The sequence below is a fragment of the Lutra lutra genome, chromosome 14, assembly GCF_902655055.1.
Source record: "Lutra lutra chromosome 14, mLutLut1.2, whole genome shotgun sequence".
Classification (NCBI taxonomy): domain Eukaryota; kingdom Metazoa; phylum Chordata; class Mammalia; order Carnivora; family Mustelidae; genus Lutra; species Lutra lutra.
In genome coordinates this window covers 30,567,493-30,586,254 of record NC_062291.1, presented here as the reverse complement: position 1 = coordinate 30,586,254, position 18,762 = coordinate 30,567,493, and the positions used below count along the sequence as shown (strand labels likewise).

Here is an 18,762-nt window from a genome sequence, read left to right as displayed (position 1 = left end):
ATTTTAAAATATTTTGTTCTGCATAAGAAAAATGTCAGATTAGGACATACTTCTTTTCTGCTACAAAATAGAAAGTATAATTTTCAAGTAATTAAATAGAATCCTGTAAGCTTAATTGTCATGAGGTGAATATAAAGAATGATATTAGAAGCAAATAGCTTTGAAATTCCTTGATTTCTAGTTCTGTAAAGATTGGCGTTAAGGGAGTTTAACACTTAAATTACTTTTTAAAACCCTCCTTTCTTATAGTAGCATGAATAGAAAGACCTGGGAACCCAATTAAGTAGGCTTGTACTACTAAATCTTTGAATCACAGTTAAAATTATGTATCACTGTCTACTGAGCATGGGAAGCTGTAGAGGAAACACATTTTAGAAGAGTTTTAACTTAAAAAATACCGTTAACGTCTCTTGTTGGAATTTTCAGATAGGTATGTTCCTAATTTACTAAAGTCACTAAGAACTCAGAAAATAGTTTATATTTGTTGTGGAGAAGATCATACTGCTGCACTAACCAAGGTATTGTATTCCTATAAAACTTCTTTATTATTACTCATGGTAGTAATTTGTAATTAGTGAATGTTTTCATGGTATTTACATTAAAATTTGAGTGTCATTGATGTCTAAAAAGTAATTTATCTTGAAGACAAGAACTAGATTATTACTTGTCAAAAACAATTTACCTTAATTTTCAATTGTTTATTGTTATGAAACATGAGTTATGATCTACTATTAAATGTGATAATATGTATTAATGAATTTCTCAGCTTTATGTGAAATACTGTTTAATATTTTGAATGAAAAATTTCCTTTTTAGTTTGTCAGACTTGCCATCCTCTGTGTATCAATCCCATTTATATTGTATAACGGCCTAATTTTAACTCCCATTTGGCTTATAAAATACTGTACAACAAGTAATGGAGGAGAATGAACCTGCCTGTTAACCATAGGCTAAGTATTACGCAAGTAGTTATAATGAGCTTTCATCACAATCTTGTTAATGGTTTTAACTCTGTCCTGTAACTTTCTTGGGTATGTCCCATTTCATTACTAGGACTGTGTAGTCGTCTAGTGATTAGAGGTAGAATGAAAATGAACACATTAAACTAGCCTTTGCCAGGAATATTATTTATAGCCATGTTAAAGGAACTGGCACATTTTTTATTAGCTGAATTAGAAATGAAATTTTTTGCTGCTTTATCTTTCTTCATTCTGCATAGTAGATAATATTAGCAAGAAAAAAATTAACTTCTAGTCAGACTTCTACATACACAAAATTGTACACCCTCCCACATTGGGAATTTTTTAATAAGAATTATTCTTAGTCATTATCAAGTATAATGTTCTCAGAGTACTTTTAAAAATATGACTAATTATAAAAGTTGGTTTTTAAAAATTTATATTACTTGCCTTTTAGTAAGGAAGTTTTATCTGATAATCTTATATTTTATTGATTTTTATCATTCAAATTACAAATTAGTCACTATAGTTTTAATAACTTATGTTGGCAAGTTATAAATTGTCATTCTCTTCTGTCATGGGTGGTTAGAAGCAATAAGGCTATATTGAAATAATAGTAAATAATAGTAAAAAATATTTTATATATTATCCCTTAGGGCTATAATATATAATATTATATATTATTCCTTTTATATATTATTCCTTAGCTTTATGGCAGAAAGACTCACAGTGTTAATGCTTATCAAATTCAGCCCTTCAAATAACCACTTAATCTTATTTTCTCAGGATATGTAACTACTTATATCTGTTGATTTTTTTTTTTATTTTAATATTCTGCATTCCTCTTAAGATAGTAGCCAGTGGTACTTGTTCACTGGAATTTTTGGTATATATTATTTCTAACAAAATAAGATAGTTTTAAATATCCTAATAGAAAAATATTTTATTTTCCCTTGATTAAGTTAGAATACAGTTTCGTATCCATATATCTTTTGTTTTTCTGGAAGAACATTTTGCAAATAAATTAGGATTGCTTTATGAAGCAGTTTCCTTGTGCAAAACCTACCTTAGCAATTTAAAAACAGACTTTATAAAAACAATAAACGTAAAGACATACATGTTAATGGGTGTGAACACACTATCATAAAGATGTCAGATTTTTTTCAGGTTCATTTACAAATTCATTATGCATATCACATATACATTTTTTTTTTAAAGATTTTATTTATTTATCTGACAGACAGAGATCACAAGCAGACAGAGAGAGAGAGGGAAGCAGGCTCCCTGCTGAGCAGAGAGCCCGATGTGGGACTCGATCCCAGGACCCGGAGATCATGACCTGAGCCGAAGGCAGCGGCTTAACCCACTGAGCCACCCAGGCGCCCCTCACATATACATATTTTAACTTAGCAACCCTACTTTTAAGAATCTGTCCCAAAGATAGGAAGTTGTATGTGCACAAAGCAGTTTAATTGCCCCATTATTTTAATAGCAAAAGAATGAAAGAATGCAGATGTCTTTTCCATAGCACTCTAGTTAAATAAACTGTAGTAACCACCCAGGACTTGTAAAACAGTATTTACAAGTCTTGTAAAATAGAATGAAGAAGATCTCTATATTATGCTGTGGAATATCTTTAGGATATATTGTTAAGCAAAAAGGTACAGAATAGTTGACTTTTGTATAAGCAGGGATAAAAGATGGATGACCTATCTGTTTAAAGTGGGGGTACTGGAGTCTCCTACAATCTTGAGAAAGAATAGCAAAGCTGGAGCATCAAGCTCCTGATTTCAAGCTATATTACAAAGCTATACTAATCAAAACAGTATAGTACTGGCATAAACAAACACATAGACCAGTCAAACCATGGATAGCCCAGAAATAAACCCACATCTGTACAGTTAACTAATCAGTGGTAAGGCACCAACAACACACAGTGGGAAAGTTTGGTCTCTTTAATAAACTGGTTGTCTATATGCAAAAGAGAGAAATTGAACCCCTGTTTTTGCCATTAACAAAATATAACTCAAAATGAACTAAAGACCTAATGTAAGGCTTGAAACTAAAACTCCTAGATGAAAACATGTGGTGAAAAACATTGGTCTTGGTCATCATTTTTGGATAGGACTCTAAAAGAACAAGTAACAAGAGCAAAAATAAATAGAACTACAAATGAAGGTTTTGCACAGCAGAGGACACAGTCAATGAAACGAAAAGGCAGCCCTATGGAATGAGAAAATATTAGCAGACCGTTTATCTGGTAAGGGGTTAATATCCAAAATATAAAAGGAGCTCCTATAACTCAATGGCTAAAAAATGAAGAATTTAGTTTAAAAATGGGCAAAGGACCTTGAATAGGTACTTTTCCAAAGAATATAACAAATGGCCACCAGGTTCGTGAAAAAATGCTTAATGTTAACCTCACAGTCATCAGGGAAACACACATCAAAACCACAGTGAGATAACACCATGCATCTGTTAGGATGATTATTACCAAAAAAACAAAGGACAGATACTGGTGAGGATGTGAAGAAAAGGGGAATCCTTGTTCCCACTGCTGGTGGAAATGTAAACTGGTGCAAATAGAAAACAATATGGAGAGAGGTTCCTCAAAAAATTACAAATGGAGCTATATGGCCCAGCAAATTCCACTTCTGAGTATATACCTGAAGGAAATAAGAACAGGTTGTTGAAGAGTTAACTGCACTCCCATGTTCACTGTAGCATTTTTTTTTAAAAGATTTTATTTATTTATTTGACAGGGACAGCGAGAGAGGAACACAGTAGGGGAAATGGGAGAGGGAGAAGCAGGCTTCCCACCAAGTAGGGAGCCCGATGTGGGGCTGGATCCCAGGGGACCCTGGGATCATGACCTGAGCTGAAGGCAGATGCCCAACGACTGAGCCACCCAGGTGACCCTGTAGCATTTTTCACAATAGCCAAGAAAAACCTAAGTGTCCATTACCAGATGAGAAAATGTGTGATGTACATGTATATGCACGCGTGCACACACACACACACACACAGAAGAATAATATTAAACCACAAAAAAGAGGGAAATACTTGTCTTTGCAATAACATGGATGAACCTGGAGGACATTATTCTAAGTGAAATAAGCTAGAGAAAGAGAAATACCATTATCATGTCATCTGTGTGGGGAATCTTAAAAAAAGAAAAGTCAAATTTGTAGAAATGGAGGATAGAATGTTGTTTCCCGGGGTCTTGGGTTGGGGTAGCGGAAATGGGGGGAAATTGGTCAGGGGTACAAACTTTCTAAGATGTACAGCATAGCAACTAGTTAACAGTACTGTATTCTATGCCTGAAATTTGCCAGGAGAGCAGATCTGAAGCATTCTTTAAAAAAAAAGCATGTGAGATGATTGGTGTGTTTAACAACTTCTTTGTGGTAGTTATTTCACAATGTATTAGTATGTGAAATCACATTGTATACTTCAGATATATACAGTTTTATTCATCAATTCATCGTACCTAAATAAAACTGGGGAAAAAAGATACTAGTTACAAAAACCATAAATAAAAAAATAAACACTTTGCCATTTCTGTCCAAAAAAGGAAATTAATATTAATTTTGTAAATATAATATTACTGTGCTTTGTATTTATATATGTGTGAGGTATAGGTCTTTAAAGATATATACACATTCATAGGTGAAAGGATTTGATGTCCACCGTTTGCTTTAAAGTACTCTAGTACTTCTTTAGTGCCTTTTTTTTTTTTTTTTGCTTAAAAGTACCCTGAAGAAAAATGGGAGGGGCATTGATGAAACAAGGTTATTTAACTTTTGCTGCTTGTTAAAGCCAAGTGATGGTTATATGATGGTGTGTGTATGTATATATATATATTTTTTATGTATATATACATTTATATATACATGTCTTTACTTTTGTGTAGTTTGAAATTTTCATGATAAAAAGTTTTAAAAAGAAAAATCAATTTCCTTACATAGTCATATATACACTTAAACACTACTAAATGCCAAAAGCATTTAGTATGAATGAATATTTATACTAAATTTAGCATGAATATTTATATTCATAAAATTGTGTATACAGCTATAATTCTGAAGAGAAGTAGTTAAATTGAAAAACCAATTGTGCTTGTGTTAAGCTGTTATGACAAATTACTTTTTTATATATTTAACCTAATCCAGTTGTATAAATTACCATGAATTTTTTAGACTATATATAGTCGACCCTTGAATAACAGGTTTGAACTGAATGGGTCCCCTTATACACAGATCTTTTTCAACAAATACATTGGTAAAGTTTTTGGAGATTGCAACAATTTGAAAAAACTCATAGGTAAACTGTGTAGCCTAGAAATACCAAAAAAGTTAAGTTAGGTATTGTTTATGTTATCAGTAAGGTTTTCAGTCAGAAGTGTAGGCTATTAGTGAAGTTTGGCAGAGGCAAAAGTTGTATGTGGATTTTTGACTGCACAAGGGGTTGACGCCCCTAACCCTGCATTGTAGCAACTGTGTGTTAAAAAGAGCTGTATTTGTGCACTCTGGTTTAATTGTACTCTTTCTGCAGAGGCTTTGTGTAAAAGCATAACTAGTTTGAAAACTGAAGACGATAACCAGTTTTAGGTTTTGTGATATATTACAGGTGATGTACTTGGGATTCAACAAGATCATGAATATAATGACCATGAAAGGCAATGCAAAAAATGATTAGTATCTCTTTAATGATGGCTTCAACTAAATATAATGATAAGAACATAGTTGCTTTTAAAATATGTGAAAATAGCCTGCACTTCTCTTAGGTTTAAGGGATTCTACCCTAAAAAGTCAGTTGTTGTCTGTTAAATTGCAAAGACAATAGAAGAGAAAAATTGACTGCATGTATTAAAGATTAACCTGTTTTCTTAAAGATTATTTTCTTTTATCAGGCCTTCTAATGATAAAGAGTTTTTTTTTTTTTTTTTTTTTTTAAGGAAGGTGGAGTGTTTACTTTTGGAGCTGGAGGGTATGGTCAGTTGGGTCATAACTCTACCAGTCATGAAATAAACCCAAGGAAAGTTTTTGAACTTATGGGAAGCATTGTCACTCAGATTGCTTGTGGAAGGTAAGCTATTATATAAGAGAGTATCTTAGTCTCCATAACACAATTATTTAGGATTTTTTTTGGTCTTCTATTTTTTTTTACACCTACCTGGTCATAAATTTATAGGGAGCAGGTTCTAGTAGCTGAAGCTTCTTTCCATTGGTTCTCACAAAGTGTACTTCTCTGGGTGGAGCAGGCTGGTACTTCAGTTGAATTCAGGTACTTTTTTCTTTGGCTTCCTTTTTGTCTGATCGTTTCCCTTTACATGTTTCAGGAAGCTCTGTCTTGGCTCTCAGAGCGTTTAATGTTTTCAGCATGCACAGAAATTTTCCAGACAAAAAGAATCTTGCCCTAGTTTATTTACAGCAATGCCAGCAACATGCTTGGTAACATTATAGACTTCATTTTGCCATGTTAACATTTGCAGGGCATTCCTATTTGAATAGGGCCTGTGTCCCCTTGATGTCTACAGTATAACCTTTCTTGTGGATTTTTATAAATATGGCCAAAGGAATAATTCCTTGTTTTCTAGAAAGCCTGAAGAACATAATGGGTGTCTTTCCTTTTTCCCTTTCTGTCGGTCGTTTTGCAGATTACTGGAGGATACTAGTTCCTAGCTGGAAGTAGGGATTTTTTTTTTTTAATTGTTAAGCAATTTAGGAATCTAAGATACAAACTTTCTTTCCTAAATGCCTAATTTGCTGCTGAGGAGTAATAGTTAATAGGAGAAATACCTTTTCTACTGATTATTTTACTTTTCTCTATTTGAAACAAATTTAACTGGGTGGGGCAAGATATTAATAATGAATATGTAATACATTGTATATAGCATCACACTTGAAGAGAAAGTACAAATCATCTTTTTTTCTTTTTCTTTTCCATTTCTTTTTTTTTTTTTTTTTTTTAAAGATTTTATTTATTTGACAGAGTGAGAGAGACAGCCAGAGAGGGAGCACAAGCAGGGGGAGTGGGAGAGGGAGAAGCTGGCTTCCCGCAGAGCAGGAAGCCCAACGGGGCTCGATCCCAGGACACTGGGATCATGACCTGAGCTGAAGGCAGATGCTTAATCACTGAGCCACCCAGGTGTTCCATCCACCTATTTTTAACTTAAAGAATGAGAAAATTGAGCAGTTAATTATTTAACACATAAAATTAGTTATTGGTAAAAATTGAATTGGAATACTGGTTCCCAGTTCTCGGGAGTAGATAGAAGAGTCACAACGTTGAAACTGAGCTTCACCTTTGGTGGACTAAATTAGGTAGACTTCCAAAAAACAAAATGTACTTTGTTTGACTAAGTTTTAACCATTTAGCTTAGTTTTTTCTATGTAGTAGATATCCCTATGCAATATGGTCCAAAAAAAAAAATTAAATATATGTGTATATATATATGTATATATACATACATATATATATATATACATATGGTTCCGTTTTGCCAGCTGTTAACTTCAGATACTTGAAATCATACTGTAGGTAGTCTTTGGTGACTTTTTTATAACATGTTAACTTGTTTGATTGATTATCTGTATGTATGAAGCTGTGGTTTGCCTTCATTAGATCTCATTGCTGTGTTTTATTCAGTTATGTGCATATATAATTATTTACTCATCCTATTACTGCCAGGTTTTTGGGTACTGATCTCCTGGGTATATAGAGTTACTTAATCATGATTTGAATTTATGTTTCAATGATTTGAGACAGATTGAATTAAATCTGTAGATCACTTTGGGAAGTCTTGACATCTTAACAATATTAAGTCTTCCAAGCCATGAATAGGAGCTGTCTTTTCATTTATGTCTTTAATTTGTTTAATTTGTTTCAGTAATTTTTTTGTAGTTTTCATCATATGTCTTTTAAATTTCTTTTTGGATTGTTCATTATTAGTATATAGCTAACCAACTCCCTTAGCTTTTGTTTATATATAAATCTTAATTATAAGTCTTAATTAGAATAAAATCTTAATTCCTCTCTCACTCTGAAAGGACAGTTTGCCAGACATTAGATTCTTGGTTGATAGTTTATTTCTTTAAGCACTTTGTGTTAGCTTAGTCTGTTCTGACCTCCAGAGTTTCTGGTGAGAAATCTCATAATCTTATTAAGGATCCTTTAGGTGTGACAAGTCACTTCTCTCTTTATGCTATCAGATTTCTTTCTTTACCTTTGGACAGAGTGTAATATATTTAAGTGCGGGTCTCTTTAGTTCATCCTGTTGAAATTCGTTGAGTTTCTTGGATGCTTATGTCTTTCTTCAAATTTGGGAAGTTTGGGGCCATTATATCTTTGATCTTTCCCTTTATTTTTTTTTTACATTTTGGAATTCCCACAGTACCTATATTGGTCCATTTGATATCCTGTAGGTCCCTTAGGTTCTCTCCAACTTTTCTTCAATCTTTTTTCTTTCTGTTCCTGAGACTTCTTTCTAATTCCCTCATTTCTTTTTCTGCCTGCTCAGATCTGCTTTTGAATCTCTCTAGTGAGTTTTTCATTTTAATTACTGTACTTTTCATCTCCACAGTTTCTCTTTGATTTGTTTTTAGGCTTTCTGTTCCTTTTTATTGATATTTCCGTTTTGTTCATATATTGTTTTCTTGACTTTCTTGTCTTCCTTTAGTTATTTGAACATTTTTAAGATAATTATTTTAATTTTTATCTGTTAAGATTTTCCCTCTGGTCTTTCTTGGGGATAGTTTCTGTTGGTTTTTTGTTTTCGTTTTTCAAAGAGTTTATTTATTTGAGAGAGAGAGAGTGGGAGCAGGGGCAGAAGGAGAGAGAGAATCTCAAGCAAACTCCTAGCTGAGCACAGAGCCCAACATGGCATTGATCTCACGACCCTGAGATCATAACCTGAGCTAAAAACCAAGAGTTGGATGCTTAACCGACTGAGCCACCCAGGTGCCCCAGTTTGGGGTTTGTTTTTTTTTTAAATAGACTTTATTTTTTATGGAAGTTTTAGGTTCACAGCAAAATTAAGTAGAAGGTACAGAGATTTCCATTGTATTTGCACCTACATATACATAGGCTCTTCCATTATCAACATTCTCCACCAAAGTGGTGTATTTGTTCCAATTAATGAATTTACATTGCCAAATCATTATCAGATAAACATAGTTTACATTAGGGTTCACTCTTGGTGTTGTACATTCTGTGGGTTCAGAGAAATGTATAATGACATGTATCTACCATCATAGTATTACATAGAGTAATTTCACTGCTATAAAATTCCTCTGTGATCCACCTATTCATCCTTTCCACCTACCTAACCTGTGGCCATCACTGATCTTTTTACTCTTAGTTTTGCCTTCTCCAGAATACTATAAAGTTGGAATCGTATAGTATGTAGCCTTCTCCGATTGGCTTCTTTTGCTTGGTAATTTGCACTTATGGTCCTTCCATTTTTGATGGCTTGATCACTGATTTCTTTTTAGCACTGAATAGTATTTTATTGTCTGGATGTAAGCATTTCCCTTCTGAAGAGTATGTTGTTTGTTTCCTAGGTTTGGCAGTTATGAATAAAGCAACTAAAAATGTCTGTGTGCAGGTTTTCATGGGTCACAACTTTTTGACGACTTTGGTTAAATAACGAGGAGTATGATTTGCAGATCTTATTGTAATAGTATGTTTAGTTTTGTAAGAAACCATCAAATTGCCTTTTAAAGTGGCTGTATCATTTGTTTACCTGTGTTGGTTAATTTTGTTTTCCTTTAAATAAGCCAGACATCCCAATTTCTTTGTAAGTCCTATGATTTTTTTTTTTTAAACTGGACAATTGACTCTAATAATGTATAGCTCTGGACATCAGATCCCTTTTCCAGGGTTGCTGATTTTTTTTTTTTGCTGATTGTCATAGGTTATCTCTGTGGCAGGGACACATAAGCCTTGAGGTGTAAACATAAGGTCTTCTCGGGTCTTGTCTTTTCTTTCTTTTTTTCTTTTCTTTTCTTTTTCTTTTCTTTCTTTCTTTCTTTCTTTTTTTTTTTTTTTTTTTTTTGATTATTTATTTGATAAGGAGAAAGAGAGCATGCACAAGCAGGGGGAGCAGGAAAGGGAGAAGTAGGCTCCCTGCTCAGGGAGCCTAATGAGGGGCTTGATTCCAGAGCCAAAGGCAAGACACTTAAACAGCTAAGCCACCTAGGCACCCATCTTTTCTGAGCCTGCACCTCTTCCTGGGCATGCACAGTGACTTTTTAAATTCCTTTGTATATAGAATTACTTTTGAATGTTCTAGATCTTAAATGTCTGACTCTCAGAAGGGGAAAAAAGACATTAAAAGGGGAAAAAGCATCAGCCCTTTAACCTCTGGAAATCTCTTTAGAGGAGACTTGGGACAGTACTTAGATTCTACTTAGATTTTCAGTAACATGGCAGACTAGGTAACTTGAAGACCCCTTTGACTCAAAACCCCTTTTAAATAACAGGTTAGTTTGCCAGGAACTGAAGGGAATGCCACAGGGAAAAGCAAAGAAATCTGAAAACTATTTGTTTTCAAAACTATTTGTATTTGTTTGAACTGACTTTGAAGGTGCCCTGAAAGAATTTGCCAGTGTAGGTAATATATTATCAAACCACCCTAAAACTTAGTGGCTTTAAACAGTTTCTTTAGAAAAAAGGAAACATTGTCTTATTTTATATATTTATGCATTGTTTTATTATACACTCCACACACCCCCTCAATCTTCCGATTGGTACTGGATTACTTGCCCACTTCTTACTATAAAATTTCTGATTGGTGTCCAGAGGTGGATCCTTATAGATGCTTTAGGCTAGAATTTTATAGGGAAGGAAAGGGGAGAACTTGGACAATATAGTTAGATGCTACCCCTTGTACTGAATTATTTCTTATTAGGAATTCCTCTATAGGTCTGAGCCTTTTTAAATTTGGACAGTTGTAGAAATTTTCTGGGTTATGCTTATGTAGCCTACCTTTGTGGTATAAAATTTATTCAGTGTAGAGTAAGACTTTTTTTTTTTTTTTTTTTTTTTTTTTTTTTTTTTTTTAATTTTTTTATTTTTTCAGCATAACAGTATTCATTATTTTTGCACCACACCCAGTGCTCCATGCAATCTGTGCCCTCCACAATACCCACCACCTGGTGCCCCAACCTCCCACCCCCCACCCCTTCAAAATTCCCAGATCGTTTTTCAGAGTCCATAGTCTCTCATGGTTCACCTCCCCTTCCAATTTCCCTCAACTCCCCTCTCCATCTCCCCTTGTCCTCCATGCTATTTGTTATGCTCCACAAATAAGTGAAACCATATGATAATTGACTCTCTCTGCTTGACTTATTTCACTCAGCATAATTAGAGTAAGACTTTTAATAACTAGTTTATACAGAAAATTTTAGAACTGTAAAGGTTTTGTTAATGTATTTTTGAAGAGAAAAAATTACATCAGTTAATTATTGTGTGCTTTTCTAAATGTAAATTGTTTGGAAGGTAACATTAAGTCTGAGATTTTCTATCATTTTACTCTAGGCAGCACACTTCTGCTTTTGTTCCTTCATCAGGACGAATTTATTCTTTTGGACTTGGTGGTAATGGGCAGCTAGGAACTGGTTCAACAAGCAACAGGAAAAGTCCTTTCACTGTGAAAGGAAATTGGTTCCCTTATAATGGGCAGTGTCCACCAGATACTGGTAAGTTTTGTTATATTAAAACTTTGCTATACAAGTTAAAGTTAGTAAAATGTTGCTCTTAAATGATGAAGTTTTCTGTGTTTGACATGAAACAGTTCCAAACTACATTGTTTAATGAAAATACCAAGATACAGAATAGTGTATGCATTTGCTTCATTTGTCTGTACTTGCTTCTTTATGCATAAGAAAACTCATGATAAAGTAGTAAAAGTGGTTTCAGAGGGCTGGGCACATGGGAACTGGACTGTGGCTAGATGCCATTGGGCAGGAGTATTTTTGTTTTGTGTAGGATACACACAACATAAAATTTATGAACTTAACCATTTAAGGTGTATAGTTCAGTAGTGTTCAGAACATTCACATTTTTGAACAACCAGTCTTCAGAACTCTTTTCATCTTACAAAACTAGAACTTTGTATTCATTAAGCAGCAACTCTGCATTCACTCCTCCCCCTGGCAGGCAAGTACCATTCTACATTTGCTGTCTATGTATTTGACTTGGCTCTAGGTACCTCATGTACATCATACAGTATTTGTCTTTTTGTGACCGACTTCATAAATTTAGCATAATGTCCTTAAGGTTTATCCATTCTGTGGCATGTGTCAGGATTTCCTTTCTCTCTAAAAAAGGCTGCATAACATTTTATTGTATGTATATACCATATTTTGTCTCCTAACTTGTTGTGGACATTGGATTGTTCCACCTTCTGTGACTGTTGTGAATCATGTAAACATGGGTGTACAGATATCCCTTGAAGACCCTGCTTTCAATGTATTTGAGTACATACAGGACTTTAAGATACATGACAGTTTCTATTTTTTTTTTGAAATTTGAATCATGTGAATATATTCCCTACTTAAAGTATTAAATTTTTAAAATTTGTTTTCATATCCCTACTGCTTTAGCCCCATCTGTGATTTATTTTTATTTTCTATTATTTTCAGTAGATCTGGTTATTTTTTCATTGGTATTAATTTCCTAAAGAGTTTGAAACATTTGAATGTGGTTTTCTCATTTACTTTTTTAACATGCTGCAATATGCTTTTTAGGAGTAAGGGTGCCTGGGTGGCTCGGTCAGTTAGATGTCTGCTTTTGGTTCAGATCAGGATCCTGGAGTCCCAGGATTGAGCCCTGCAATGGGCTCCCTGCTTAGCAGAGAGCCTGCTTCTCCCTCTGCTCCTCACCCCGCTCATGCTCTGTCTCTCGCTCTCTCTCAAATAAAGAAAATATTTAAAAAAAGATAAAATATGCTTTTAAAAATACATATATTTCCAAATATGTATATTTCCCTTATCATCCTAAACTAATCCTCAGAATTTTCTTCCTGTTCATTTTACTATGTCTGATTTCCTTAGGGATTTTTCTTTGAATTGTGTGTTCTGTCAAGATTTTATTCAGTGACGAGCATACGATGAAGATTGATATTTGAAAAGATCCATAGCTTTTTATGAATAACCTTGAAGATTTTTTTTTATTTTTTTTGGTAACTAAAAGGCTATTTCAGTTATGCTTTTATATAGCAAAGGTCAGCCTGTGATACTATTTTGTCTTGTTTTTGTTTCATTTTGTATTTAATATATGCCTTCATTTTCTTCCAGTCACTCTTAACTTTAGAACATGCATTTATTTTAGTAATACTGTTCTTGTGTCCTTAGAGGCATGTTGGTGATTTATTATATTCGTTTCTTCCATATAGTTTCTTAAAAGGAGCATGAATATTGTAGGGAATCATGTATTTTTGTTTGTGAAGTTTAGTCATTTAGGGGTGCAAACTGTACCTTGAGATTATTTGCATTCAAATGAGAAGGGAAATGGAATTTTTTTATTAACATATAGTGTGTTATGTGTTATTTGTTTCAGGAGTATAGGTCTGTGATTCAAAAGTCTTACACAGCGTTCACAACATATATCTTCCCCAGTGTTCATCACCCCAGCTGCCCCATCCCTCCCACCCTCCTCCACTCCAGGAACCCTCAGTTTGTTTCCTGACATTATTCCTCTCTTATGGTTTGTCTCCCTCTCTGGTTTCCTCTTGTTTCATTTAGGAAATGGAATTTTAAATTTATTTGTTTTGCTGAAGTTTAGTTTCATCAGAAATTTATAGATTCACAGTAGCCAAAAAGTGTGAACAACTCAAGGTCCATCAACAGATGAGTAGATGGAAAAGAAATGTGGTATGTGCATGTAGTTGAAAATTATCCATAAAAAGGAGTAAAATTTTGATATGTGATACAACATGGATGAATCTTGCAAATAATATGGTAAGTCAAAGGAGCTACTCACAAAAGGACAATATATCATATGACTGGTCTTATGTGAGGTACCTGGAACAGTCAAATGTATAGAGACAGAAAGTAGAATAGTGGTTACCAGGGCCTTGGGGGAGGGGAGAACAGAGGGGTTGTTTAATGGGTACAGAATTTCTGATTGCATCTTTAGGTCTAAAATGAGTCTCTTATAGGCAGCATATAGATGGGTGTTCGTTTTTTTTAATGCATTCTGATACCCTGTGTCTTCTGATTACAGCATTTAGTTATTTACATTCAGAGTCATTATTGAAAAATACAAATTTTGTGCCATTCTGTTACCTGTAATGTTGGTGTTTCTGATGATGTTCTGTGTTCCTTTCTTTTTTGTTGCTTTTGGTGGTTTTTTTCCCTGAAGAGTTCCCATTAATATTTCTTGCATGGCTGGTTAAGTGGTCATGAATTCCTTTAGTTTTTGTTTGTCTGGGAAACTCTTCATCTTTCCTTCTTTTCTGAATGATAGTCTTGCAGGATAAAATATTCTTGGCTGCACTTTTTTTCCCTTTCAGCACTTTAAATATATCCTGTCGGCTGCCTGCGTGGCTTATTTGTTGAGCCTTTGCCTTTGGCTCAGGTCATGATCCCAGGGTCCCAGTATGGAGTCCCACATGGGGCTCCCTGCTCCGCAGGGAGTCTGCTTCTCCCTCTCACCCTCTCCCCTCTCATGTTCTCTCACTCTCTCTCTCTCTCAAATAAATAAAAATTTAAAAATAAATAAATAAATATAAATATAAATATAAATATAAATATAAATATAAATATAAATATAAATATAAATATATATATATATATATATATATATATATATCCTGTCATTCTCTTCCGGCTCCCAAGTTACTGTTACAGATCTGTGATCCTGATCTGTCTTCCCTTGTAGCTTAAGGACTTTTTTTTTTCCCCTAGCTGCTTTCAGAATTCTTTCCTTGTTTGTGTATTTTGTGAATTTGATTATGGTACCCCTGGCGATGGCTGGCTTTTGTTGAATTTAATGGGAGTTCTCCATGCTTCTTGGATTTTGATGTCTGTGTCTTTCACCAGATTACTTAAGGGGAAGTGTTCAGCTATAATTTGCTCAAATAAACTTTCTGCCCCTTCTATCTTTTCATCATTCTGGGCTTCCTATGATATGAATGTTACTATGTTTTAATAAGTCAGAGTTCCCCAAGTCTACCTTTGTGATCCATCATCTTTGTTTCCCTCCTCAGCTTCATTGTTTTCTGTAATTTTATCTTCAGCATCACTGATTCATTCCTTCACTTTATATATCTTCATTGTTATGGCATCCATTTGGGTTTGTTGTCAGCTATAGCATCTTTAATTTCAGCTTGACTAGGTTTTAGCTCTTTTATCTCTGTAGTAAGGGATTCTCTAGTGTCTTCTATGCTTTTTTCAAGTCCAGCTAGTATCCTTCTAATTGTTTTAAATTCTGGTTCAGACATCTTACTTCTCTCTGTATTGCTTAAATCCCTGGCCATCACTTCTTCCTGTTCGTTCTTTTGGGATAAATAAATAAAATAAATAAAAATAGGGGCGCCTGGGTCGCTCAGTGGGTTGGGCCTCTGCCTTCAGCTCGGGTCATGATCTTGGGGTCCTGGATCGAGCCCCACATTGGGCTCTCTGCTCGGCAGGGAGCCTGCCTCCCCCTCTCTCTCCCTGCCTCTCTGCCTACTTGTGATCTCTCTCTCTCTGTCAAATAGATAAATAAAATCTTTAAAAATAATAATAAATATAAATAAATAAAGCAAAATAAAATAAAATTTTTTTAATTTAAAAAATATAGGAAGGGGCGCCTGGGTGGCTCAGTGGGTTAAAGCCTCTGCCTTCAGCTTGGGTTATGATCCCGGGGTCTTGGGATTGAGCCCCGCATTGGGCTCTCAGCTCGGTGGGGAGCCTGCTTCCTCCTCTCTCTCTGCCTGCTTCTCTGCCTACTTGTGATCTCTGTCTGTCAAATAAATAAAATCTTTAAAAAAAAAAAAAACAAAAAACAACTGGCAGTATTGAAACTCTTTCCTTTTTTCCAGTCAATGGTTTTGGGGAATAGTTTTCTTGTATAGTCCTATGTGTGTGTTTTCACTGCCCCCCCACCACCGCCAACAAACTCTTTCTCTCTCCCCTTTTCTCTCACTACCCACTCCACCACTAGGGCTCCCTCCCCTGTGCAGTGCTGGTGGCTTTTTTTCTCCCATGAATCAACTCTCCACAGTTCCTACCTTCCATTGGTCATTTTTTCTATTTATAGATGTGCAGCTTTATTCTCTAAGGCTTCTCATTGATTTCTTGGGTCTTGGGAATGATTTGATACTTATCTAGCTGTATTCGAGGAAGGAGACAAACTTACCATCACCCTACCCCTCCACCATCTTAACCCCTCCCCAGAGTTTCTGATTGTGTCAGCGAAAACTTTCTGGAGATGAATAATTGATAGATGGACATTTGAATGTACTTAATGCCATTGAATTATACAATTTAAATGGTTAAAATGGGAAATTTTGTGTTTATTTTACCACAAATTACATATATGTGTATCATATATGTAAGGGTTGATAATTATTTTGCACTATACTAAGGCTGTATAGTTTAAAAACTAGCTAAATGTGAATTTTTTTAAGATTTATTTCAGAGAGAGAGTGTGAGTGAGTGGGGTACAAGGCAGAGGGAAAGAGTCTTCAAGCAGACTCCCCACTGAGGACAGAGCCTGACATGGGGCTCGATCTCATGACTGATGGAGATCATGACCTGAGCCGAAACCTAGAGAGTCAGATGTTCAGCTGACTGAACCACCCAGGCACCCCATTAAATATGAATTTCCTTGGTCCCTTCGGAGGTGAAGCCCATGGCCCCCACCATAAATCACATTGTTAGCATAAACTGTCTATTGTGGCCTCAAGATCACAGGTGAACAAAAACATTTTTATTCCAGACTTTGGAATTAGGCCCTTGGAGCTTGGCACAGAGCAGACCTTTCTTTAGAAGGTATAATGTTTGGACAGCTGTGTTAGTGTTCTAGGACAGCTGTAACAAAATACCACAGACTGGGTAACTTGAACAACACAAATTTATTGACTCAGTTCTGGAGGCTAGAAATCCAAGAAAAAGCAGGGTTTCTTCTTCCTCTTTTTAATGATTTTATTTACTAATTTGAGATAGAGCATGCAGGAGCAGGGTTGGGGGGGGAGGGGCAGAGGGAGAGGGAGAAGCAGAGAGCCTGACATGAGATCATGATCTGAGCCAAAAACACTTAGGCACCTGAGCCACCCAGGCACCCCAGGGTTACTTTGTTGTGAGGGCTTTAAGGGAGCCTCTGTTCCATGTGTCTCTCCTAGCCTCTGGTGGTTTACTGGCAGTCTTTGCCATTTCCTGGCAAGTAGATCACTGCCTTCATCTTCACATGGCATTCTCTTTCTGTGTGGATCTGTGTCCAAATGTATACCTTTTGACCCCCTACACCCATCTTGTCCACCCTACCACCCGCCTTACCTCTGGCAACCACTGATTGTTCCCTATATCTATGAGCTTTTTTCACCCTTCAGATTCCACATAGAAGTAAGTGAGATCATACAGAATTTGCCTATCTCTGAGTTATTTCACTTAAGCCAATACCCTCAAGGCTCATACATATTGTAACAAGTGGCAAGATTTCGTTCTTTTTTATGACTAAATAATATTCCTCTGTGTGTGTGTGTGTGTGTGTGTGTGTGTGTGTGTGTGTGACATTTTCTTTAACCATTCATCTATCAGTGGATACTTAGGTTGCTTCCATGTCTTGGGTATTGCAAATAATGCTGCAGGAAATGTGGGGGTGCATATAGTCTCAAGTTTGGGTTTTTTTTTGTTTGTTTGTTTGTTTTTTCATTTTCTTTGGATAAATACACAGAAGTAGAATTGCTGGATCACATGGTAGTTCTGTTTTTAACTTTTTAAGGAATCTCCATCATATCATTTTCTGTAGTTGGCTATACAAATTTACATTCTCACCAACAGTGCACAAAAGTACCCTTTACTCCACATTTTCACCAGCGCTTGTTATTTCTTGTGTTTTTAATAGTAGCCAGTCTTACAGGTGATATCTCTTTGTGGTTTTGATTTGCTTTTCTCTAATAATGAGTGACGTTGAGCACCTTTTCATATACCTGTTGGTCACCTGTATATCTTCCTTGGAGAAATGTTTATTCAGATTTTCTGTCCATTTTTAATCAGATTATTTGCCTTTTGCTATTGTTTTATGCATTCTGTATTTATTTTGGCTATTTAACCCCTTATCACATACATCATTTGTAAATACTTTCTTCCATCCCACAGGTTGCCTTTTCATTTTGTTGATGGTGTCCTTTGCTATGCAGAAGAGTTTTAGTTTTTCTTTTCTTTCCTTTTGGTGTCAAACCCAAAAAATCATCTCTAAGACTGATGTCAACTACTGCTTTTGTTTTCTTCCAGGAGTTTTATGATTCAGGTCTTAATGTTCGAGTCTTTAATCTGTTTTGAGTTAGTTTGTGTTTATGGGGTAAGATAGTTGTCCAGTTTCATTCTTTTGCATGTGGCCTTCCAGTTTTCCAACACCATCTATTAAGAGATTGTCCTTTTCCCATTATATATTTGTGGCTCCTTTGTTATAAATTGGCATGTATTTGTGGGTTTATTTCTGGTTTCTCTATTCTGTTTCATTGATCTAAGTGTCTGTTTTTATGCCAATACTATACTGTTTTGATTATTACAGCTTTGTAATATAGTTTAACTGCCCTAGGTTTTGGTTGTCTCTCAAACCTTTGTGATAGTCCAAGCAGTCTTTTATTTTT

The 18,762-nt window shown here is 35.2% G+C and overlaps 1 protein-coding gene across 5 annotated transcripts in view; it reads left to right on the top strand.

The window, feature by feature from the left end:
* Nucleotides 1-18,762, top strand: part of HERC4 (HECT and RLD domain containing E3 ubiquitin protein ligase 4) — a 122,631-nt gene that overhangs the window by 39,870 nt on the left and 63,999 nt on the right. For all 5 annotated transcript variants that reach the window (XR_007122619.1, XM_047701692.1, XM_047701690.1 and 2 more), the window contains exons 6-8: nucleotides 427-518; nucleotides 5,917-6,047; nucleotides 11,502-11,662. Coding sequence is in view for 4 of the 5 variants with exons in the window: in XM_047701692.1 (XP_047557648.1) it covers nucleotides 427-518; nucleotides 5,917-6,047; nucleotides 11,502-11,662 (384 nt within the window). In the remaining variant the exon portion in view is untranslated. The remainder of the gene's footprint in view (nucleotides 1-426; nucleotides 519-5,916; nucleotides 6,048-11,501; nucleotides 11,663-18,762) is intronic.